Here is a 25,378-nt window from a genome sequence, read left to right as displayed (position 1 = left end):
GTTGCTGCTGCTGCTGATGATGATGTTGCTGCTCCAGCAGCGGCGAGCTATCGCCTCCGCTGCCCCCCGAATTGGTATTGGTATTGGTGGTGCTGCCGCCGCAGTACTGCAGGAGTAGATTCTACACCATGTTCGCGTACTTATCCTGCGGCGACATGTAGTCCAGGCTGTTTTGGGAGAAGGCCTGCGCAGATACGGTCCCAGTAAAGGACGGCGACGGCGACAGGCCAAAGTTGGAGGCCGTATAGCCCGAATGGCCCATGTTGTAGTTGACCTGATTCTGGTTGCTAAAGTACTCCATCTGGGAGTAGTAGCTGGGCGCCTGGGCATAGTTGTTCGGATACTGCTGGTACTGGTTGTGCCAGAAGTTGTACGAATCGTGGTTGGACATATAGGCCGCCGAATGGGCGGCCGAATGGTGGGCGGACTGGGCCGACTGGGCGGCATGCGCCGCTGCGGCCGCCGATTGTGGCGACATGGGGGTAATCGGTGGCGATGGTGTTGTAATGCTGCTGCTGCTATCCATGGGCGTTATGTTGCCACCGGGCTGGAGCAGCCGGGGATTGCTGCCGCCCGCCGCTGAGCCGTAGATGCTGTGATGATGATGCACTCCACCGGCTCCAATATCGCCGCCGGCATCCTTCAGCTGATCGTATGGGGAACGCAGCAGATCCTGTGACACACCCACACCGCCCACACCGACGCCAACACCAACGCCGCCCAAATTGAGGCCACCAACGCCCACGCCCGAGGAGCCGGAGCTGCCGCCGACACCTGAGCCGCCGCCATAGCCGCCGGAGAGATGCTCCTTCTTGCAGACAATGCTTACCGGACTCACTGACGTGGCCGGCGTGGGCAGCAGTGGCGAGGAGTTCTGGTGTGCCGCCGTTACATTCAAAGCGGCCGCCGCTGCTGCTGCTGACAGGTGACTTCCTGCTCCTCCTCCGCCACCGCCGCCGCTGCTGCTGCTGCTGCTGTTGGGCGTGGATCCACCATTGCCGCCACCACCTCCTCCACCTCCGCCTCCGCCATTCCCGCTGCTGTTGGCCGCCGCCGCTGCTGCGGCGCTCAGGAAAGAGTTGTGATGCGATTTGAGCGATTGGGTTGCTGCCGCTGCCGCTGCATTAGCCGCCGCTGCCGCCGCCGCCGAGTTGCTGCTGCCGCTGGAAGAACCGCCTGCTCCTACGCCACCGCTGCCGCTCTGGCCCTGGCTGGACTGTGACTGGGCGTGGCTCTGCTTCTGGCCCGACTTGCTGTTGCCGGAACCGCTCTGGGAGCCATTGTTGTTGCTGCGGCTGTTGGATGAACTACTGCAGCTGCCGCCGTTGTTGCCGCTGGAGCCGCTGGAGTTCTTCGAGCTGCTCAGGCTGTTGGACTGCTGCTGCTGCTGGAGCTGCTGTCGGCACTTGGCGCGCCGGTTTTTGAACCATACCTGCAAGAAAGCGAAGCGGAAGAGGTCAGTGGGAGATTCTAATTCAAATAGGGCTTAAATTAAGCTTAAACTGTAAGTTTTTAAGCTCTTCCAACCCCAAAAAATGTATTTAGTATGTAAAAAACCAGCTGGTAGACCTACTTTTAGCCCCCAAAACACATAAATGAAATCAATCAGAGCCCCGTCGTCTTCCTTGCCACAAATTGTGTGGCTATTCAAGCAGATCATGTCTCTTACAACATTCTAAAGCTGCCGCCGTGGCAATCGGAATATAAGGTAAGTAAAATCGCAGACGGTAACAAATAAAAAACGGAACAATTTAAAATGCTTTGAAGTTTTCCCCCCCCCACATCCCACACCCCACAAGAACACCCCAGCGTTTCCTTTGAAGTTCATTAGAGGCACACGAAATCTAGTCGCTTGTCTAAATTTCTGCTAAAATTTGCAAAAAAATATATACAAATATTACAACGTTATCAGTATTATTATGCAATTTGCGAGCTCAGTTCATTAAACGGAATCAAAGTAAAGCAAATCAGGGCAGGGGCGGCGACAGCGGGGGCCCAAAGTCAAATCACAAAAGGAGATTTACGAATGCAAAATTGAATTGAAAATTGAAATTGAATTTTCAAAAGGGGCGCGCTACGGTGGTTGCTTGTGCTGACAAATAATGAAATTTGATACGCCTTGTTTAATGCTCTTTTTTTTCTGTTTGAGGGGTATGCTCGCCAGCCACCGCCCCGCCCCCCAGAAAAAACATTTTCGAAAAGGTTTTCTCCCAGTCACAGAAAACGGCAATGAAATGCTCGAGTGGCCGCAGCCACAGCCGCGTGGCAAGTGTTAACTTCGAAAAGGGGCACAAGCCTTGGGGGCAGAGTGGGTGGTTGGTAATAAATTCAACTGTTTACCAAAGCACAAGCCATTAGCAAGCAACACCAACAGCAACCCCAAAAGCAACAAATCACTGAAATAACATTTGCCATGCAATCGGTTTGAGTTTGGGTTCGGTTTTTGATTCGGTTTCGGGTTCGGTTTCGGCTTTGGGCGAGCACTGCTTTGATTTGGTTTTTGGCCAGCGTTGCCAGAACGTTAAAGTATTGAGTTGGTAACACTTGAAATACTGGGTTTGGTGCGAACAAAATTGAAATGGAAAATGGAAATTTAGATTTTCAAACATAATGTGATACTTTTTCTCAACAAAACCTTACGAAAGAATGATTTTTGGTCTAAGATTTATGGAAAATTGTGTGGAATTTTTTTTTAATATTTTATTTAAAAGGGAAACTTCATTTGTATATACTAAAAACGTCGAAAATATTTGTTTTATGTAAAAACCTATTGCAAAAACCTATAAGCTTTCTATTAACCTTGACCAGAGTTGCCAGAGTGTAAAAGTATTGAAATTAAAGCTTTAGAAACGCTTACTTTTTTATGAATAAAAGGTAAAGTTCAATATTTTACTATATATTAAAAGCTTTTTAACAATCTTAACTACATATATGCTGATATTTTTAAAAATATTAAGAAAATGCTACTTTTTATTATTTGGTATTCAATTATTCCCTCTGAAATTCCCCTAAAAGAAATTACTAAAAATTATTAAACATACCCCAACTTAATGCTAAAATTCTATATAATTTCCTATTGAAACAGCCACCTAATAAAATGAAGCCAAGGCGACTGAACTGGCACTTAGCGGATTGTTTGCAGCCCCTTAAGCATAACAAACAAGGCTAAGTGAATTCCTTGCGCTCGAGTGTGCCGCTTTATGGGCTGTTTATTGTTGTCTTCTCGTCTTCGATTCGGAAAGGGATGCGTTTTCCCAAAAAAAAAAACGAACAGGACGAGTGGGTGGTTTGGGGCGTGATTCTGTGTGACAATATAATCGAGTCAATTTTTCTGGCCGCCGCCGGCTGTTGATGTAACTTTTCCTCTCTCGCCCTCCACAGGCGCGTGACTTTTTGCACTTGTCGTCGTCGTCGTCGTATATCCTGCGTATATCCTGTACATACCAACCCTCTAGCCTTGCTCCCCGCATAATTTATTCATTGCTCGGCCCGGCAAACTAATTGATGTGGGAAAATTGCAGCCGCCGGCCATCGGCACACGCCCACTTTCACGCCCACACCTCCATGGAGGAAAATAAACAAACAGGAGGACCACGACGAGGAGGAGGACGAGCGGGAAAAGCATTAAGTAAGTGAGAGCGATAGACACTTGACTAGAGAGCAAACACACTTGAGGGAAATTGCCCAGGCAATTTTAGGTGGGAAATCCAAAGCTTTTCCAAAGATTTCCCACACTTTTATTGGCCTTAAATTTTAAAATCAAAAAGTAGGAGTTAGCTAAGTTAAATTGAAGATTAGAGAAATGTTGTACATAATTTTAAAATATTTTTAAGGGACACACAACAAATTTAATAAGCTTAGAAAAATTGTTTAACATTTTTCAATATTTTAGATATTTTGTTTTAATATTTTTTTAATAAAATTTTTATTTTTAAATTTAAAAATGTAATTTAAAAAAAGAAGCTACTCAATTTGAATTTCTTTAAATGTTTTGTTAATTTCCTTTACTGTTTTCAATGTTGCTTTTAATTATTATTAAATTTATTAATGAGTAAAATATGTTTTAAAATAAGTTATATATTCCTTAAATATTTTAAAATATTTTTATATGTATATATTGTTTATGTTTATATGCGGTTTCTGAGTGTTTTGCTTCATCTTAGCCTTTTATGCAATGTAAAGAATATTTCATAGGTATTTATTTGCTTTAAAAATTAAAATTAACATATATTTACTATCAAAAATTAAAAAAAATATTTATTTTCGCTCTAAAATAAACCAAAATTTGTATTAACTTCAGCCTTTTTTTTCATAAAACAAGTGACTGAGTGACTTTTAACTCCTTGCCTAAGAATATAAGCCCATATATGCACGGATATATATCGCTCTTAACTGCTGCATCAGCGGTTGCATTAACAAATTGAATATTATGCATAAATCCTGCACATTGCTCCATCTCTGTCTAAGCCTATACACATGTAAATATATATATATATATACTATATATTGTGCTTCACGGGGGGAAAGAGAGGGAAGGAACGAAAGAAAGGTGGCCTGGAAAAGAGTGGAAATTGTTAATCCGCAATGGGAAAATTAATTTTATAAAACAGCTGTGCGTGAGCAAAGTTTTCCCTTCTGCGCACCCATATTTCTCACTCTCCCTTTCGCCTCCTTTCTTCTCTTCTGTGTGTTTTTTTTTTTTCTTTTTTTTTCTGCTGCAGACAAATCCTTTTGCAACAAAAAAGGAATATTCAGAAAGGGGGGAAAATGGAAAACGTATAGAAAAAGAGTTGGCTAAGTTTAGGTGCCCTCTCACTCCCTCTCTGTCTGGCCTGTCTCTCTCTCTCTCTCTGTCTCTCTTTCTCTGCCTGGACCGCGTACAACCCCCGACGAAGAACAGCTGAAAGAGAGGTGAAAATATCCTGAATTCTGTCCTGAATCCATGAGGTGACAATGGGAGGGAAGGCGAACTGGTAGGGTTAAGGGGAAAATGGGTGGAAAGCCAGCTACACCATAAAAAATGTATACATACAAGATCCTATGATGGATTCTATGATATCTGACAATTATATAGTAAAAGGTAAGCTTAGAAAGCACGTAAATATATTTTTTAAAATTTTATAAAAAACTAAATAAAATTAAAATATATTTTTAAAAATATTAGATGTGCTTCCTTAAATTTCCTGCAGTGCATTTGGTTTTGGCTCTTAGTTATTAAGGATGCCAAGACTCGGAAGGGATGCTGCCTGCAATGGTTCTACTGGATTCAATACCGCCTCTACTGGTTTCCCCCCTCAGTGATTTATGACTGTGCCAAGCGATGGCAGCCGTCGTCCCTGGTGCAACCCTCCTGCCTCTGGCTACGAATTCGGATTTGGACGTCGAATGAAAACATTTGGGCGTAAATGTTTGCTCTGTTCTGGTGCAGATAAGCTGCGTAAAATTATTACGTTATTTGTATTGGTTGCAATCAACGCCCTCTCACTTAGCTGTGAATACGGCAGGGAGTTGGGGCAAGGAGGCCAAGGAGGCCAAGGAGAGCCACCCCGGGATCTGATCTCGACTGCTACTGGGCCATAAAGATGCCTATCATTCAATTAATATTTACCAGGCCAAAAGCCCCGGGACACGGGCTGAACTGATTATGACTCCGATTTCGTAGCGGGGATTCTGATTCAGCTTCTGATTTCCTCACACTCCTCGCTCTCCCTCACCCTTTTTGGAGTTTAATCATTATTTATGTGGTGACCTTTCAATGGGGATCCTGCTGCGAGGAGAGGCAGCTGGGCAAGATCCTTCGGAGGTGGTCTATGCCTGTCTTAATACATTTAGCATTTACAAAACGGTTTTTACAACAAACTTTGACTTGATATATTTATAATATCTATTTATAGTTTTTCCCAACTTAATAACCACGTCACAGGTCTAGTTTTTCCTCTTTTCTCTGGCTAATTGAGTTGCTTGGCTTCTTTTGGAATCCCAAAACACGGAACGTAACACGGAACACGGTATATCCCCCGATCTGCGAGACGAAAGCCAAAACGAAAACCAAAAGCCAGACGCCTTTGGTAGCATGCAAACGATTCGTGTTTTTCCCTCGTTTTCTTCTCTTTTTTTTTGTCGTATTTTTTGCTTGGGGTCTTGTACGGTTTTCCTGCTAGTTTTCATTGCTGTGTAATCTGATGCGTTGTGGGTGTGTAGGTTTTTAATAGGAGGTGTGCATTGACATGTTGCGTCACTCGAAAAGTCAGGCAGCACAGGCACAGTGGGTCAAATAGGTGGAGTCTGTGACTTTAATTTGGTTAAGATTAAAATTAAATTTAATTAAGGTTTACAAATATTTTTAAGCGTTTGCTTAATTTTTCTTAAAAAGTTTTAATAAGCTTTCTTTTTTATTACCACTGCTAACCAGTGTACATTTTCACCTTGTCTAGGCCCTAAAAAACACATTTCAAATAGAGACATTTCAGTAGTTGGTAGGGACAACAGAGAATATACAAAGAGAAAGAGAGAATTGAGACATGTGGAAAATCTATACAAATGTCAATTCCCTGTCCTGTCCTGTCCTGTCCTGTCTCGTCCACTAACCATCCTGTTCCTCTCGGTGTGCATTACTCGAATCGATTGTGTTAAGAACGTAACTTTTGAATAGGGAAACCATCTCGGGGCGGGGTGGGGGTAGAAAGAAGTCAATTCATGGGACATGTGCAGGATGTCCTTGCTGCAGCACTCTGCTGCTTTTGCTTCTGCTTTTCTTCATTTCTGCTTTTGCTTCCCAAACCCAAACGTGTCGTTTTTCACCGACCACTGCAGGGGCTTCCTTGGTCGCTTTTCCTCAGCTTTCCTGTTCTTTAATGTTTGTAACTGCAGTTGGTTTCTCGGTTCACTGCCTGGCCTGGCCTGGCCTGTTTTCTTTAAAGGTTTTCCCTCATTGCTGCTTTTTTTTAGGCTGAATTCCCTACAAGCTTGTTACTGCATTTTCTACGCCATTTAAAGCAAGTTTTTTGCCAACTACTTGTTTGGTTTTTCTGTAACATGTTTCTGTAAAAAAAACCCAGTTATTTTTTGTGATATATATGGTATATATTTTGTTGAAAAGTATGCCTAGTTTTTAGGGTTTCGTTAAAGCAAGTTTCTTCTTACGATTCTTAAATGCTTCTTCGCTTTTTACTGTCCCCAACTACTCACCTATTTTCTTCTAAAAGTTATTTTTAGTGTCTCCTAATCACATTTACAGATATCCTGTTAAATATTTACAATTCCCTGATTAAGACCTTAAATTGTTGTCAGTTTTTGGTGCTTCTTTGGCCTTTTGGCTACACAAGCAACTGATTTTGGCCCTGCAATGTCACGTCCTTAAATTACATGGACAAAAGGGGCCCGAAAGCAAGGGCAAAAGCAAAGCTAACAAATCGATAGATCAATGACAAATGCAGTTGCCAATAATGTTTGTTTTTCTTTCTGTGTGTTTACATTGCAGTTCCCGGGCTCAAACGATCGATTGTTGCTGCGGCTGTGTTTTCCCAAGAAATTACCAAAGAGATGACAGTTTTTCCAGCATCATCATCATCAAACCGGAAGCAACCTCGATCGTTTTTGGGCCATTTGGCAGTTTTTCAGGCCCTAGCGGCGCTAAGCAAACTTGTTTGTTTAGGCCCAAAGAGCGAGAGGGTCACCTAAACAAACACACATACAGCAAAGGTAAGGTACGATCCTGATCGGAATCTGTGTATATCCCTTGATTGAGTTGCACAATTTGCTGTCATCGTGAGCTCATCTGGTGGACGCTAAAAATTAGCGCAAATTATGCTCGACTAATGCCTTGAGCAAACTCCAGTTACGCTTCCATTTCCTAGCTCGTCCTTCGTTCTTCGTCCTTGTCCCGGAGGGGTGACTTGTCATACCCCGCAAATACTTTGAGCAAATACAAGGGATTTGGGAACGGGAAAATGGGAAATGGGAAATGGGAGCAGGGGCGTCTATTTGCATTAGAAGTCATCAAATCTGTTCGCTCCATATGTGCCATGGAGTACTACTATATCATCATCATCACCAGTATCCACCCGGCACAATCTGTTCCTTGTAATTTGTTTGTTTTATGGATTTTGATATAAAGCATTTCGTCTAATTAAACCAAACTGGGTCTTTGAATTAACAAAAAAAGCTCACATGTGCGGAAGTGAGACTTTCAGAGTCAAAAAATCAAAGGTACATAAGTCTTTGAAAGGGTTAACGAAAGAACGATAATTGAGGTTTGCTTGGCTTAATTTATTCTTATAGAATTATATATATTATTTTTTGAGCTCACCTGTACTCTGGATTCGGGCAGATTGATCTTGAGGGCCACTTCTTCGCGCATAAAGATGTCCGGGTAACGTGTCTTGCCAAAGAGTGCCTCCAAAACGTCCAGCTGGGCGCGTGTGAATGTGGTGCGTTCGCGACGCTGTTTTCTTGTGTTTACACCTAAATATTTGATAATATTTAAAAGAAATAATAAAAAAAAGAAATAAAAGAAAAGAAATATATTAGTTTAAGGTTGCCTAGAGAGAGGCAAGTGCCTGACCGAATGTGCTGAAGGTTACAAGAGATTCCAAATTAAGTATACGCCGTGTATGCGCGAGATCTGACTTTTCCCAGTAATATTTCTTTGCCCGCATAACCGTTATTTGTGTGCGAGTGTGTGTGTGTGTGAGTGTCCTTTGTGTATATGTGTGTGTGGTGGTAGCAACCCCCGAAAAATGCGACAGGCCAACCCCTAAGAGAAAAAAGGAAAACGGCAACCAACCCCCGTGCAGCAGCAGCAGCATCAGCAGCCGCCCCAAAAACTCGACTCCCTTTTCTGTCCAGTACATAAGCCGTGTGCTATATACACACACACATATATATATATATATATATATCCTTGTATATATATCTTTTGTTACTCTGTGAGTGTGTGTGCTGCGTACTAAGCCGCCGCATTGTTTGCTTTGCCATCATCCCTCTCAGGGAAAAAAAATACGAATACGTCCCACTCCGCGTCGTGGCCTGTCCCAAATACTCGTACGTGTACTCGCCCCCCCTCCCCTTTCTGTGCCTGGCCCTATCAAAAATTAATGAGTTAGTCATTTTGGTCATGAATTTATAAATTGAATAAAAAACTTCACTTCAGTTCAGTTCACTTCGCTTGGGCAAGTTGCAGCTGCCGCTTTTGGGTTTCGGTTTCGGTTTCGTTTTCGCTTTCAAAATGGTTGCCAACTCTTGGCTGATTTCTATATAAATCTATAGATTATATAGCCAAAATCAATTAATTGCCATTTGTTGTCTCTGCGAGCGTGGAGTTTAATTAGCAAACTGAAAAAAAGGTGTCTCTGGCCTGACCTTTTTTCTTTTTTATATATTTTTTTATGGCTTTAAGCAATTTGTTTTTATTTTTTATGGCTTATTTATAAGGTTTCCAGGAAGGTTTTTGTTGGTTTCTTTCAAGGATAATTTTAAATTAGTCAAAGAAACCCTCAAATTTAATAAAATATATTTTTTCAAATAAATATTTGTGTTTTATAACTTAATAAAATGTTTTTCATTTAAATTTTAGTTAAAATGGTAAAGAAAAAATATCTAAAAAATGGATTAAAATTGATTACATTTAATTAACTAATAAATAAATATTTATGTTTTATAACTTACTAAAAATAATTAATCAGTCGGAATTTAAGTTAAAAACTTATAGAAATAATAATTAAAAAATTGATTACGACGAGACTGAAGTTGTTTTTCTTTTTTTAATTTAATTAAATATAATTTTTACCGACTTTAAATAAATATTTATGTTTTATAACTTATTAAAATTAAATAAGTTTAAATTTTAGTTAAAATGGTAAAGAAAATATATTTAAAAAATTGATTACGACGAGTCTGAAGTTGTTTTCGTTTTACCTTAGTTTTATGCTTTTTTTGGGCTGCTTTGGGCCCAGTCTTTTGTTGGCATTTTGTAGCCAATATATATACATATATATATTTTGTTGTTGTGATTTTGTAGTTGGTTTTTTGTTGCTCTTTTTTAGTGATATTTTTTTTTTTGTGAGGTTTTGTTTGTCATTTGCAGCGTCACCGAGCAAAGCGCAAAACTGGAACCGAAGCCAAGCAAAGCTCAAAAATAAAGAAAACAAAACTGAAAGATAAAGTCGGACCGAAGCTCATTATTCATTTTGACAATTTAACTGATAATGATGCAATATCGATGCGAACTGACATTGAAAGGCAGCAAAACGAAGAGGAAGCCACCGGGTGTACAGTGGAAACTAACATACACTCAAAACTTGATCACTTAATTAAGCCAAAAAGGTCTTGAGTTGGGATCTTAGGGAAAAACTATACTAAACCTTGCCTGAAACGTATTTTCTTTGGGTTTACATTTAAATTTCATGCTGTAAATGTTGAATAACCTTCAGCACATTTGATCTAGATCTATTTTGCTTACGTATTTCTTGTTATTTTTTCGATATACCAAAATTGTCGATGCGATATTTACCCCACATACCTTGGGAGAACCCAACGGCCTCCAGTCCATGGGGGAGGCCGAAGGGACCCAGCGAGGGCATCGGCATGCCGGGCGGGAGTGGTCCATGGGGCACCGAATGGTGCGGATGTGGACCGCCGTAGCTGTGCGGATGGGGGCCCAGATCCCCCGACTTGAGGAAGCCCGCCGCCATCAGGGCCTCGGTGGAATGCAGCGCCACGGTGAAGCTGTGTCTTAGCGCCGCCGGTATTCCGAATAAATCTGTATTATCCCCAAGGATGATTGCTAGTGCCTAGCTCTAGCTCAAGGATATGCTATGAGATCCCTGCTGGTATTCGCTGTTGTTGATGATTGTATCTGTGAAAAGGAGGTTTAGGAGAGGTTAATTTGTATATAAAATGAAAGTATCTACAAGAATCTTAACTAAAGTGGCAGGTACAAGGAGATTTTAATATACTTTAATATAATTTATTAAGGTTTATCACAAGATTTATATAGAATTATAATATGTTTAAGGTTTATTATTGTTCTCTACATTTAATAATATAATTATATAACTCCACAAATTCGTCGCTTTTGATCCTTTGAAAAATCCCATTTAAAGTCAAAATGCTAATAAAGATTTATCGCCTTAAAAACTACTGATATTCGGTTGATAATTACAGTTACAAACTCGTCAATTATCTGTGAAATTCACGCTCTAAACCCAGATAACTGGCTGTTTGTTGTGTGGGCTAAGCTCTTGCCACGAGTTCCAATTACACTCTAAGACCGGGACTGACAAGAACGTGGACTTATAAGGCCCATGGACTTGTATATCGCCCACACAGACACTCTACTCTCTCTCTCTCTCTCTCTCTCTCTCTCCTGCGGCTTAATCCCAAGGCTGGTGGTGATGTAAAAACTTCTAATCTGGGCCGACGCTCGGGAAGATTACCCAACCGCCCAAAAATAACCTCCAAGATGCGACCCGAGGACAACCCGAGGCGATCCCCGAACCGAAGACCGAAGACCAAAGAGACTCGGTTCGGGCTTATCTTGCGGTTTAAAGATCTTTGATCTGCGCTTAGCCGCAGGATTATTTCAGACACTTACTAAAAACGGGCACACACATACACACCGATAGGGACCTGATCCAGGACAATGGGAATTAAGATTAAGCCCAGACAGAGACGGAGACAGAGGCCATAGGCTACAGGCTGGATTAAATTTTCTTTTGGGACATAACTCGGTTTCTATGCCATTTCGTGCGAAAAATAAATTAGCCAAAATATCGCCAAAGAAGAGACAGAGACAGTAGAGAGAGAGACAAAAAGAGAGGGAGAGAATCGGAGAAAGGAGAAATTTGTTGGGAGGTTAAGAGGCCAATGGCAATTGCGGTATTAGCACGAACACCGACACCTCGCATTGTTTTGAAATTGAACACGGAAACCTGGAAAGACCCGAACTACTTATTTGTCATCATCATCATCAGGGACCCTCTATCGGGGTCCTCTCGGTGTCCTCTCGGGGTATGTAAAATTTGTTTTGTTTTGTCATGTCGTTTTCATGGCTCAATGCACTCCCAAAAGAGAGAGAGAGAGAGAGAGAGAGAGAGAGAGAGGTGAGTGAGGTGACCGTAACCGTAACCGTAACCGAGACCCAGCATCGGGAACCCAATCCGAGTCTCTTGCCATCCCAAATTACATGCTCACGCGCACACGCAAATTAATAACACATCTGGCTTCAATTCCGAGGGATAAAGCAAGGACTCTGATTCCGATTCCGATTCCGATTTTCGGGGAGGGTTCAGTTGCTCCGTGCTCTCTCTTCTTCCAACTAAACAGAAGCTGATCAGAACTAAAGCTGTAATTGATAGTTGGCCTTGAGAGTTAAGCTTAAAAGTTGATTAATTACAATCAAAAGGGTTTCAGTATTTGATTGTTTAAGAGATATATAAGGTAAGAAGAGATTTGGTTATCTTTGGAAGATCTTAAAGTAGGAAAAAGCAAGATAATTAAGGCTAGATCATTTTTAAAAGAATTAACTATTTAAGTTTGGTTAGGTTATAAGAAAAAATATTAATTAATTTAAAGAAAAGAGAGTAAAAAAAATATATAAAAACACATTTTAAAAGAAATTTTCAAGCTAAGCCTTTAAAAAAATAATCAACTTCTAAAAACTACTATAATTCCCAACTCTTTTTTCAGTTCCACAAAAACTCTGGAATTTAATATTATAAAAATTGCAGAAAATACCTTAGCAAAGTAGTTTCATTTCTAATTAATATTAAATAATTTAATGTATTTATTATACCTACTAATTATACTTCTATCCTTCCCCTTTAACCCATAAAAAGAATTGACAATAACCCCTAGAAACTCTCAACATCTGTCAAAAACCGAGGAGTGTGTGACACATTTTCGAAGTGAAGAAGAGAGCTCTACGTGATTTTCTAGACATTTATGCCTCCTCCCTCGCTGATTATGAAAAATCATGGTAAATGGCAAAAAAGGCAACATAAAAAATAAAAACAAAATATAAAGAGAACCCCGCTGTTTTTTTTTTTCCTTTTATTTTATTTTCAAAAAGAGTTCCGAAAGCCGAAACGAGGCGAAACAAAATCATTTACGCTGGCCACATATCACGTACGATTTTTGGAGTAGATCTCTCGGATATATATATATTTCGTCTGATTTGACCAATTCTGGTTTGATTTTCACTCTCGGTTTCGATACCAATTTCCGCCTTACTTCAAACAACACACATATCAATTCGTTTGCACTCGCGTAATTACGGTCAAAATAATATTTGTTGGGTAAACAGCCGGAGGAAAACAAAATAAAGGCCACAAAGCAGAGATATCCCAGCCACGAATTGAAGAAGCTACCACAAGAAGAGCAGCTACAGCTACCGTCGAGCCCGCACATGTGTGTATACTATATCCAAGTGTTTTGGTTCGCTGATGATGTCGATGTCGATGGCAAGCAAAGTCCCTGGGAAAGTCGAGAAAAGAAATCGAACCGAACTGCCACTTGGCTACTGTTCATTTGGGCCATGGGAAGCTATTCCCCAAACCAACGAACCTCACCGTCTTTATTTCCCATGATTAATGGTCCAACTTTGCATAATATTTTTCTGGCTTTTGGCTCTGACTAATAATCGTATCTATATTTAAGTTAGTCAGTCAGTCAGCCGATGTGCCGTGTGCAGCTGTCAGGAGCGCTGGCTAGCCCGTCAGTCTATCTCTCTTTCTGGTGCTGCTACTAGTGGCTAGTCAGAGCTATTAAATGCCTTGGCCAGCTCGCCATAACAACCTAATTTGGCCGGGCACATTGCACATTTTCCACACTGTTCAGCAAGGGTATACTACAAGCTAAGGAGCTTGGAATTGGGTTCGGTGAGGTTCATCACCCAAGTTTCGGGTAGCAAAAACTATAGATTTTAATTGCTACAGTTTTTTCCTCAATAAACACATTCTAAAACACTTAGAAATCTAACTAGAAGTGTCACAGATGTATTTTGGGTTAAATAAGTATAAAATATCGTATTTTTTTGGCTAAGATAGATCTTATCTATAAGATATTGTATCTTTTTTTTACCCAGTAGTTGGATAGTATCTTAGGAGTTGGGTTTTGTGGGGATTATTACCCAAGTTTTGGGTAAAAATTATATATTTTATTATTTATTTTATTATTTACTTTAATTCCTATCGTTTTTTCCCACACTAAACACCTTCCAAAAATATTTAAAATGTTAAAGCTTGTAACTACAAATTTAAAAAGAATTATATTATTAGATATTGTATCTTTTTTAAGCTAAGATAGATCTAATCTTTAAGATATTGTATCTTTTTTAGCTAAGATATATCTAATATCTAAGATTTTGTATCTCTTTAAGCTAAGATTATCTAATCTATAAGATATTTTATCTCATTTACAGCCTTTACAAGGGCTTTTAGGTTTAATCCCAAATATTACCATAAATATATATTTCCAGATACTTTTCATTAACTTTTCGCCGTCGGGTATATAAAATACATAAAATATAATGATTTCCTTGTTTAAAAATTAAATTACATTTAGAGTTTTAAATTGAATTTTAAGCCACTTTTCTAATATTATTTTAGCTTTTGTTGAAAATCAAACCCTTTTATAAAATTCAGAAAGAAAAAATTGCAAAGACCTTGTATCTTTCAAAAAAACCTCACCTTTTTAGGACCTTCCTCTCCTAACCCAACTATATCTAGTATTTTTCATAATTTCCCTTGCCTTGCTGGCCAGTGTACACTTCACACTTGAGCATGGTTAACGCGCCATGGCAGCCGGAGAGCAGGAAAGAAACAGAAACAGAAACCGAAATGCATTTCTCAGGCTCATTTACATTGAGCCGCGGCTACTGGAATATGTGGATGCGGTCTATGGGTCTATGGCTTGGAACTAGTCCCTCCCGGTCCGAGCTGGCCCGGGCATAATAAGCTCCGCCGTCTGTCTACGTCTGCGTCTGCGTCGGAGCTCCTCGAGGGGGCAAAAAAAAATATAAGTAATGCAACTTAATAAACGCAACAAAGAACGAGAAGAGCAGCAGTCACGTCCCGTCCCACCGAAAACTGGTATCGTATCGTTTGGGCCAGGTTGTGGCTGTTACCAGTTACCCAGCTATAAGAGAGAGACTTTTGACTGGCTAGCTCGAAGAGCCATTTCTACGCAAATGCATTTTGACATTTAAATTTGCAGTTTTCGCATAAAATTATATTTATTTATTTTAGCCGTGGCCATCTCGGGTTTAGCTTTGGTGAAAATGCAGCCTTGCCGCTAGCGAGGATCGCGATTATGATTATGATTACGAACTGTGATGAGGCTGTTGATGTGGATTCCAGCTACTGACTACTGACTACTGACTACTGACTACTCTGACTTTGACGTTGACGTTGGCTGAAGTTTAATTAAGCAACGTGCCAAATAATTGAAAAAGTGTGAAGATTTGACAAGTTTAAGACGCATTAAAAAGTGCCTCCTGCATATATATATGTCTCTATTTATATATATATATATGTATATGGCCTAGAAATCAGGCAAGTCTAACTGTTTGTGGCCACTGGCGACAAGTTTTTTTAATTAGTTTTACGTAGATTCGCTTATCGCCGGCCGCACATTATTTATTATTTACCTAATCAAATTGACACTTGAGCAGCAGTTGGTGTAATTAGCAGATACGAGGCAGATTGCCTAATCAAACTAAGCCATGGCCTATAGATTAAGCCTAATCCCGGGTATAAATAGTTCTAAACTTAAAAAAAATAGAATAGAGCAAAAGAAGAGTCTTCTTTTTGGCTTATTTTCACCGAAAAAACATGAAATGTAAATGTAAAGCAAATGAATTGCATAAAAAATTGCTTATGCGGTTTTATAATTGGTTTCCCATTAAGTCAACAATTAGCGATTGGCTAGGGTTAAGCTGTAAAACGAGAAATAATACATATAATACATCATATTTAGAGAGAAGAAACGTTGGGAAAAGCAATAAATATTACAAATAGCTAATAGTTTAAGCTGTGGTATTTAAGATTAATATAATCACTCGGTTATAACTCGGTTACAGGTAAATTTTCTGCTCCACATTTTTAGAATGAAGTTCCCTTTGCAGTTTAAATAACTTTCCTAGGTCTCCTTTCATTCACAAATAAATTTCCATAAAAACTGTTTTCAATTCAACAAAAGTCTCTGGCTTTACGTAATTTTCTGCCTCTTCCCACAATTCCAATTCCAATTCCAACTACAACAATTCAACAATGAAACCTACAACAGCAGCAACAAAAAGTAGCCAGAAATGTATTCGATAAAAAAATATTGAATGAATTGCTTGTTGCGGTTGTTGTTTTGATTGTACAAATGATTGCATCATGGACAGAGTGGACCAAAAAATAAATCAATAATAGACTAATAGAGTAAAGAGCTACACCAACAACAACAACAACAACACCAACAACGAGGGCTAGAAAAACGTATTATATTTGACGCATTGTCAATGTGATCTTGATAAGTCGAAACTGGAAATGGAACCAGCAAGAAATAGTAAAAAAAATATAGATATATATAAAAAAAAGTACCTCTACCTCCGTCGTCTGAGTGATTTCTATTTAAATGGCTTTGTCAACGAAATTTGAGAAGCAACAACATCGCGTAATGAGCAAAGAGTGAAGAGAGATAAAAATTAATAATACAAATAATTGGGAGGAAAGAAAAAAAACACACACACACAAAACAAAATAAATCTAAGAAATAAAATCAAACGAAATGGAATGAAATGAAACCTCACTTAGGGCGAGGCGACGCCGCCGCCGCCAAAGATTGACAAAAGATGACGACAAAAAAATAAGAGAGAGAGAAAAAAAGGCAAGACACGATCTCCCAGGTACGGTTTTATCTATATATCGACTGTGTGGGAGTCAGAGTTAAAGACGTAGTCGAAGGTACACCAAATCCAAAAAGATTGGGGCGTGCTAGGGAAGCGGAACAATGGTAACCGTTTCACAGAGAGAGAAATTCCTAGGGGTTTCTATACGATTATTGCAAGAGGAACTTGTAAAGCTATTTATAATAATATTATTAAGCTAAGGTTGAAGCTTGGAAATGGGTTGATTAAAGACTTTAACTGGTTTAAATACATAAAATGACGTTTACTTTAAATATTTTATATTGGAAAACAATTATTAATTAAGTACATAAGTTAATTCCTCGAAATATTATTAATAATTTAAAAGAAGTACCCAAGTTTATAGAGTTTTTATTTTTAATACAAACAATTTATTATTATTTTGATACAGAAAACTGAATGCAATGAGCTTAAAATCACCTCTCTTATACCCCGTTAAGTACTTTGTATATTCGAATACCATTCATATTTTCTCACAGTGCAGCCTAGAGCAAAATTCACTCATTCGCTGGGGGGATATGGGCGCGATAAGGTATCAAATGTGTCGCGTAGCAATCTTGGCGACTTTCAATTCACAAACATAAGCCCTAACCCGACCCGAACTTGAGTGCTGGGCGGATGTTGTGAATGAATGAATTGGCATTGAGACATTGGGCCATTGAGGAGGCACTGAGCCATGGCGGGATCTAGGCTCTGCGTGGGCGCGCGTTCCAGTCTCCAGTCTCCAGTCTAGAGATCCCTCCTCAAAAAACCACTCTCGAAATCGAAATCGAAATCAAAATCAAACTCAAGCGCGAGAATTGGGAGAGAAAAATCGACTTGCATATTAATAACCGTATGCAAATCAATAATAATAATAATAATACAGAACAACGAAGTAGCAGCCGCAGCGGCAGCGGCGAGAAGTCAACGTTTTATTCAGATATTATAATTTATAGCCGCCGCTTTGAAATTAGACGATGATTCCGTGTGCCGGGGCCAAGAAATGTGGGGGAATATGTGTGAATAATGCGACCTGAACGGGTCGAAGACGTTGGGTCCGTCGGCTCTGCTCTATTGTATCTTTAAAAAAATGTCTAAAATTAGACTTTAGGGTTTCTTCGTCAACGCCTTGCCTTGCCCTAGCCTTTTTCCCAATCACATTTCTCGCATCCGAACGAATGTTTTGCCTAATTAAGGAGGGCGGCCTTAATATGCCCATTAAAATTATGAAAATCATAACGAATATTGGGTCTGCGGTCGGGCATTTTCTCACATTTTGTGAAACATTAGTCAGCGGAAGAATTTCAGAGTTTCCTGATCTAAAACCAAGCTGGGTTTGGTTGAAATATGGGTTACAATATAGTAAATATTAATTTTGTTAGGTTTCTCTAAGAAAAAGTCTATAGAAAGTATTGTTTAGACAAAAGTAAATTCAAGAAAAGTTTACTAAATATTTAACATGAACATATTTAATCTGAACAGGTTTTGTTAGGAAATATATAGAATTTTGAAAAATATAAAGGTAAAGCATTTAAAATGATCTTGACTTCTTTAAAGACTAATAAAGAGCAAGATTTGGGTCAAAAAACATCCTAAATGTGGCTATGGGTTTACTTATTATGCCAAAGGGAACGTTATTTAGTCCATAAGATTACCTAGTACTTTAGAAACAAAGTTTTTCAATACCAAGTACATAGTGGATGAACTAGGTTTTAAGTGTCTGTTAAAATGGAGATGAAAGGATATACCTCTACCTGACTCAAAAAGAATTCATGTATTGATATATTCCCGATTTAGAATTTAAGTTTACATTATCAAATTAGGAATTCTTTGAAATACAGTAAAAAAGAATATTAAAATATTGAAAATATAACAGGAAGTCAAGTTCTAGAAGGGAAAGTATTAACCTTAAACTTTGTCTTTGTCTTGTCTTTATGTTTTACAAACTCCTTCAGTTTTAAATTAACATTTTTATGATCAAAAAACGATATCAAGATGAAATCAAAATAAGATTAAGACACACAAAGTCAGGTAAATCCCAAATGAAACCCAGTTATCCCTTGGAAATCAACCTGCTTAAATCTATCAATTGCCGCCCCCGTCGACAAATCCAAGTATCATAATCCGCAAATCCGTGAGAGATCGGATAGATATATGATTTTACCGATATGGGGTTTTTACCGATCGATATTGATATCGCACTCACCGAAAAAAAAACACAAACAAAACTAGAAGCAAAAGCGGCGTCGTCGTCGTCGTTTAGTTATATTCCAAATGGCAACTTGTTTTAGGGATCAAGATGCACAGATCAAAATCGGGATCCAGACTCTATATCTTAATACGGTATACGGTATTCCAAAGGGGGTTTCGTTTGCGTGTTTTTGTTTTTATGCGATGTTTATTGTTTGGATTGGACTTTGTTTTGGCACTGGCAACACCATAAAAAAACAGATTCTCGGGCACTGGCACTTGGATATATCCGAGATATATGCATGGATATATCTCTTCGCTTCGATACTCCTCGGTTTGTTTCCTCTCAACTCTTTTGTTTTTCGTTATGTTATGTTTTTATGTGTGTTATGCTTTTTGTTTGTTTGTTTTTTTTTATACTGGCGTGGCGTGGTGGCGACGGCGAGTGTATCTGTGTTGTTGCTGCTGCGGCGAACGCGGCGAAAACTGACTGGGAGAGAGCGATCGAACGAACGAACGGAGCGGACGAACAATCGACGACAACACGTTGAAATTCGAAATCGAACTGCCAGAAAGCAACTGAACGAGGCAGCAGCGCAGCGAGCAGCAGAGCCGGAGCGGCAGAGCAAAAGTCGCCCGACCAGTACCCGCAAAAAAAACAACAACTACCGGTTCACTTGGCCCGGGTGGGAGAGCGCGAGCGACAGAGAGCGCTGCTTTTAGCAATGGCTGACGGTCTGCGGCCCAATTCCAGTTGCCCAGAGAGAGCGAGACAACCATACACACACACACAGGTCTGCGTTGCGCTGCCTGGGCTGCCCTGGCGGCGTGCTGGATGGGCCTTGGCACAGGACATCTCGCTCTGGCCTACGGGCTTGTGTGCTGGGCGAGAGCGAGACAACCCCCTGGTCGGGCAGCTGTATTTACCTCTGTGTTGTTGCTGCTCGCTGTGTGCGTGTTCGTTTGAGTGTGGAACCACACCCCAAAAAAGAAAAAAACAACAACAAAAATACAGTTCAACATCGTTGTTGGTACCAACACAAAAAAACGAAGGAAAATAAATAAGAAAAAATAATAATAATAAGACATAAAAAGTACCTTCGCAGCAATGAAATTTTAATGAAAACGACAAGGCAGCGAAAACAACGCAGAAATTTGTTAGCTAACAGCGAAAGATAAGAGCGAAACGCTGGACCCTACGTATTTCTTCTGCTTCTTCACCGTCGACGCAAAATTGTCATGCACACTCACACTCTCACACAAACACAGCACAGCAAGCAACGGTGTGGTGTGAGGGAGAGGCAGGAGCCACTCACTCACACAGAACGCCCCCTCTCTGTCGGCGCAATGGGCGGCCCCATTGTTCAAAAATCATTTACGCAAAACAAGAGCCAAGGTACTTGCCACGCTAGGGTTTGATTTCAAGAAAATAAAGGTATATGAATGGGGATAATCAAATTAATCAAAATTTTATAAAAGAGAATAAAAATAATTGCAACATATTTCAAAGTTTCTTAGATTTCAGAGATTCATTATTTGCAAGCTTAGAATTCGTAGGTTCCCGGTATGGGAATATTTTCCAAATATCCCTAAGAGTGAATTACATCTAGCAGCTTAACTGTAAATGATATTCGCATGTACATAGATCCGCAAGTGTGCTTGTAGCCAAAGCGACCAACAACCAATTCAGTTAATTTATTTTCCCAAACTTTTTGCATTATTTTATTTTTTATTTTTATATTTTTCTGTTTTATAGCTGACGCAGAGAAAAACGTAAAGGGGGAGGTCGGAAAAACCCTTATCAAATTTTTATGACAATTTGAAATAGCTGACGACAGTTGTTTTGCTCGCTTTTTCGCTCGCACTCACCGCTATAACGGGCGAGCGAAAATGTTGCACAAATATTTTATGGATTTTTCTTGTCAAAACTGTTTTTCTGTTATTTTTTTGCTCTCGCACTTTTCCCCATTTTGAGGCGGCCAAATTAAATTGTTGCGGCTAATTGATGTGTAGATGAAACATGAAGCAATTACCCTTGGAGGGGTACAGTTATCGCAGCTTAGCATACAATTTGGGGCCTCGAAAAGCTCGCTCTTGTTGTTGTTGGGAAACTGTGGTAAAATGATGGCAAAGAAGGGGGAGAAAGGAAAAAAAAAAGAAATTAAATTTCGTTGCCAAATGTTGCTGGAAACTTAAAAAATATTTTTTTTGAGTCATATTAAGGAAAAGAAAAGTAGGGAAATAAGTTCAATAAGGCCAATTCATAAAATTGAATGATAAGAACCTTATTTTAAAGTATTAATTATTTTTTTATTTTACCATTTTAAGTTAATAATAGTTTTTTCTACTATCTTTTAGTTATTATTATTATTTTCAAGTTGAAGAAACATAATTAATTCTGAAGATAAAACGTATTTCTATACTTTTTTATTTCTAAATAATTTGTTGGTTGTAAAATGATTATATTATTATACCTTAATGTGTAACTTACTTACATATTATACCATTTTACATATAAAATATATTATATAACTTAGATGCAACTCCGGTATACTCAAATCCCCGAGTACATTCAACTTTTCAGAACAAAAGCCTGGAGAGAACCGATTTGAAAATGAAAAAACTCAAAAGTTGAATCAAGCATATGTATGTAGGAATAGTGTGTATCCGTGGGTGATATGTTTTTTTTTTTTTTTTGCCATAATTCTCCTCTTTTTGCTCCTTTTTTCCCAGCCGCGAAAAGTTCGCCGCCATTTGCCCCAAAACATTTTTCATAGGCGACAGTTTTGATTGCTCGGCGGAAGGGGATTGCGTGTGGGCGTTCGTTCAGGTTTCCAGCTAGAAGCCAGCAGCTTGTTTTCCTTTATTTTTTTCGACTTCGAAACTCCGAAACTCTTTTTACAATTTTACCATATAGTTTTCCTTTATGTGTGTTTTTTTTTACCATTTTTGCGCATTCGTTTTTGGCCGGCTGATTAACGACAATTCGTTTGGCTGATTTTTTATTGCCCTGCACATTCATTAGCCTCTGTCGTAGGCGCGTGGCATGCCTCATGCACTGGAAAAAATGTGGGTAACTTAGGTGGAATATACTTAAAAATTAATTAGGGGAATCCTATAGTTAGATTACGAATTTTAATCATTGGAAAAGTCAATAATGTCATGGGAAAAGTGTCTTAAATATTTCAAATTTAAAGGTAGGCATACAAATACTAACAAATAAGCACTACTGTTTACTTTCTTATGTATAGTATTTAATTAATAATTTAATCATTAACACAAGCAATTATTTATACACATATCACATATATCACATATCATTTTAAATATTCCTTGAAAGTGTTAAAGAGAAACTCTCTTTCTCAAATTAAATGTGAATATAAATAAATCTAAATAAATATATTTATATAGTACCTATATATTTTGTAGTATATTTATTAAAAATTAAGTATGTTCAGGAAGCTAACTCTTTCTACTCTTTCGGGCCAATAAATTTCATTAGCCTTCAGCCGTTGCTTTTTATTGTCTTGTTTTTTTTTTTTTGTGGGGGCGGTAAAAGAATTTCTGTGGCCAAATGGGGCGTGGCTGTAATAAAACAAGTAATGTAGGCATGTGGGCGTGGCACAAATAGCATGATTAAGCTTCTCGTAGCCAGGCAACACAGTCAATAAAAGTTGGCCAGAGAACTCTCTGTTCCCAAGCTTGCCTTATATATATGTTGTATACTGTACGAACACATAATATATGTTAATTGAATATAATACTGCATTTACGAATGATATATATATATATTCTTGGCGAATTTAAGCCACATAAATATATTTCAATTAATTAAAAACGCTTTAAAAAATGCCCAAAAAATATATAAAGACACATAATATTATACAATATTCAATAACCAAATTTCCCCCTACGGAATAAAATTTTTTTTAATAAATTAATCAGCAAAGAAACAAACATAAATATATTCCAGTTAATTACAACGCTTTAAAAAATGCCTTGAAAATATATTAATAATTACATAATTCTATACAATATTCATTAATAATAGTTCATTCTACTAATCAAAATTTGTTAACAAATTAATCAGCAAAGATTGAAACATCAGGTAAGTATACGTTAAAGGCCAAGTTAAAGCCAGGTTAAATCAATAAAAATTGGCAAAGAAAAAAACCAGAAGCCGCAACGAAAAAGTGGCAAGTGCAACGGATCTCGGATCCTGTTGCGGATTTGGCCTCGTCCTCGTTCCCAGTCCTCATCCCATTGCACTTTTTCCCAGTTTCATTAAGGCGAGCCGCAGGATCAATGCAATGCAGCTGGGAAGGTAGGCGGCAGCGGCGGCAGGACGCAGCGGGAAAGGGACTCAAGACCCACAGCTCAAGATCCTAGATCCGAGATCCTCTGAGGCCCTCGAGGTTTATTCGCTGTGCGTGGCCCGATGATTATAATGGCTTGCCTTTATGCTGCCTGATGGTTTTATGATGCGGTTAAGCGCTTGCAACCGCAAAGTGGCCGCGCACACGACGCACAGGACCAAAATGGCAAAGGACCAAAGTGCACTGCAAGGAAAATTGCTAAGCTAAGCAAAGACATTTGAATTTAATGTAATTTAACAATTTATGTATTTTTTTTAAATGTTAATAATTTTGTTTATATTAATTATAATTAATATTACTAGCTTAAAGAGTACTTAAATATTTCTAAAATATAATAATGGTATTTAACAATTTTTAAAGCAAAGCCCTGACTAGTAAATTTCTCTGCACAATATATTTATCTATAATTATTTTAGCCCCAACTATTTCTATGATTTTATTTATTTAAAAAAAAAAAATCAACTAAACACTACAAACAATATCTAAGCATAATACCATTCCTCTTTCTTTTCTCTCAGTGCACTGCCCTGGACTCGACCACCGTTGCCCGGTTGAATTCGAGCAAAGGACTTTCGCGTAAGCTGCACAAGTTTTGGGTAATGCCTTGAGTACCTGTGCCGAGGAGGTGGCCCAGCGCCCTGTGACCTGACGACCTGACGACCTGACGACCTGACGACCTGAGGACCCGTCTACCCGTCGACCTGCCAGCCAGTAGCGTATCGTCTTTTTCGTATTTTTCCGCCCTCGCCTCGCGCGCGACATAGCCAAAGGATTAACCGCATGACAAAAGGATGGACCGCCAAGCAGCGCACTGCGGTTAGCAGGATAAAACGCCTTTAATCGCCTTCATTGTTGTCCCAGAGCGTGGAAACAATACAAATGCGAACGATGGCCGGACGGACGGACTGCGGCCGAGTAAGTATACGGAATTTAATCTCGGCCAGGGCTCAACCATCTCAAGCCGCATCCTCCGGCTGACCTGCAGGCGAACCTTACCAGGAGTTGGAAACACAAGGAAGGATATAGTGTTCAAATTTAATAACTATAGCAGAATTTAAGTTTTCTGTTTTAAGAAAGATTTCTATATTTTGTAAACCATTCATCTAAATAAATATAAAAATGTATTAACATACATACATAGTTCTGGCTGGAATTGCACAACACGCCCAGACATCCTTCAAGTATTTAGAATGAGCTGTGATTTTCTTTCAAAGATGCAAATCAACCTAACTGACCCACTCGTAGAGTGACCTGCTCCCTTGGGTTCGGAGAACCTGCTGACCTAATCTCCTATATAAGCCAGTGGACTAAGCCCTGGAACCCTTTCGAGGTAATTATGAGTTTATGACAAGGCTGCCAGCAGCCAAGCTAATAAAATATGACCATTATAACCAATCAAAGCATATTTTTCTTAAATTTATTAAGGAAAATGTATACTATATGTCAGGAAAATATATCATATTATATCCTTCATATTATACAAAATCATATCTTATTATAACATATATTTATTAAATTTACAAACAAAATTCTAAATTAAGAAAAACAACTAAGGCAGCTACTGGAAGTCACTGGCCTATGAATTTCATTGGAAAAACCCCTTCGTTACAGGCCACAAGACCCTGGACGCCGCTCTGCTGCCTTGCGATGATGATGATGATGATGATGATGATAACATGGCCGATTATCAGGCGATTATCGCGTTATCGATAATGGGATTTACATTCTTACCCCTTGAGCTTGGGCATTGGAGGCGGTTGCCAACAATAACACTAGGGGGAGGCAGCGTCATCCCTTTTGCAGCAATTAAGTTATCTCGAAACCCACTTGGCATCCGGATGCCGGAAACTCCTCGAACTGCGAAAGTGGTGGTTGTGATTTCTGATTTTTGGGAGTTGATGTTGTAAGAAGTTAAGCT

General features: G+C 39.1%; 1 protein-coding gene across 1 annotated transcript; it reads right to left on the bottom strand.

Moving 5' to 3' along the window:
* On the bottom strand, positions 1-19,627 carry oc (ocelliless). Its single transcript, XM_017182756.3, has 4 exons — positions 19,101-19,627; positions 10,511-10,855; positions 8,309-8,463; positions 1-1,432 (listed from the first exon to the last, which is right to left on the bottom strand). Exons 2-4 carry the CDS (start codon positions 10,689-10,691, stop codon positions 122-124), a joined length of 1,647 nt encoding a protein of 548 aa, XP_017038245.1. The 5' UTR covers positions 10,692-10,855; positions 19,101-19,627; the 3' UTR covers positions 1-121.
* Positions 19,628-25,378: the final 5,751 nt, after the last annotated feature.

This window comes from Drosophila kikkawai, chromosome X (assembly GCF_030179895.1).
Source record: "Drosophila kikkawai strain 14028-0561.14 chromosome X, DkikHiC1v2, whole genome shotgun sequence".
Taxonomy (NCBI): Eukaryota; Metazoa; Arthropoda; class Insecta; order Diptera; family Drosophilidae; genus Drosophila; species Drosophila kikkawai.
This window is presented reverse-complemented; position numbering and strand designations above follow the sequence as displayed.

What these genes read in the sequence shown, in the direction of transcription:
- oc (XM_017182756.3), bottom strand. Translation starts at nt 10,691, where the DNA reads ATGGCGGCGGGCTTCCTCAAGTCGGGGGATCTGGGCCCCCATCCGCAC. An exon ending in GTTCTCCCAAGGTATGTGGG is followed by an intron (nt 8,464 to 10,510) that starts GTAAATATCGCA and finishes TCAAATATTTAG; the next exon opens with GTGTAAACACAAGAAAACAG. An exon ending in TGCCCGAATCCAGAGTACAG is followed by an intron (nt 1,433 to 8,308) that starts GTGAGCTCAAAA and finishes GCTTTCTTGCAG; the next exon opens with GTATGGTTCAAAAACCGGCG.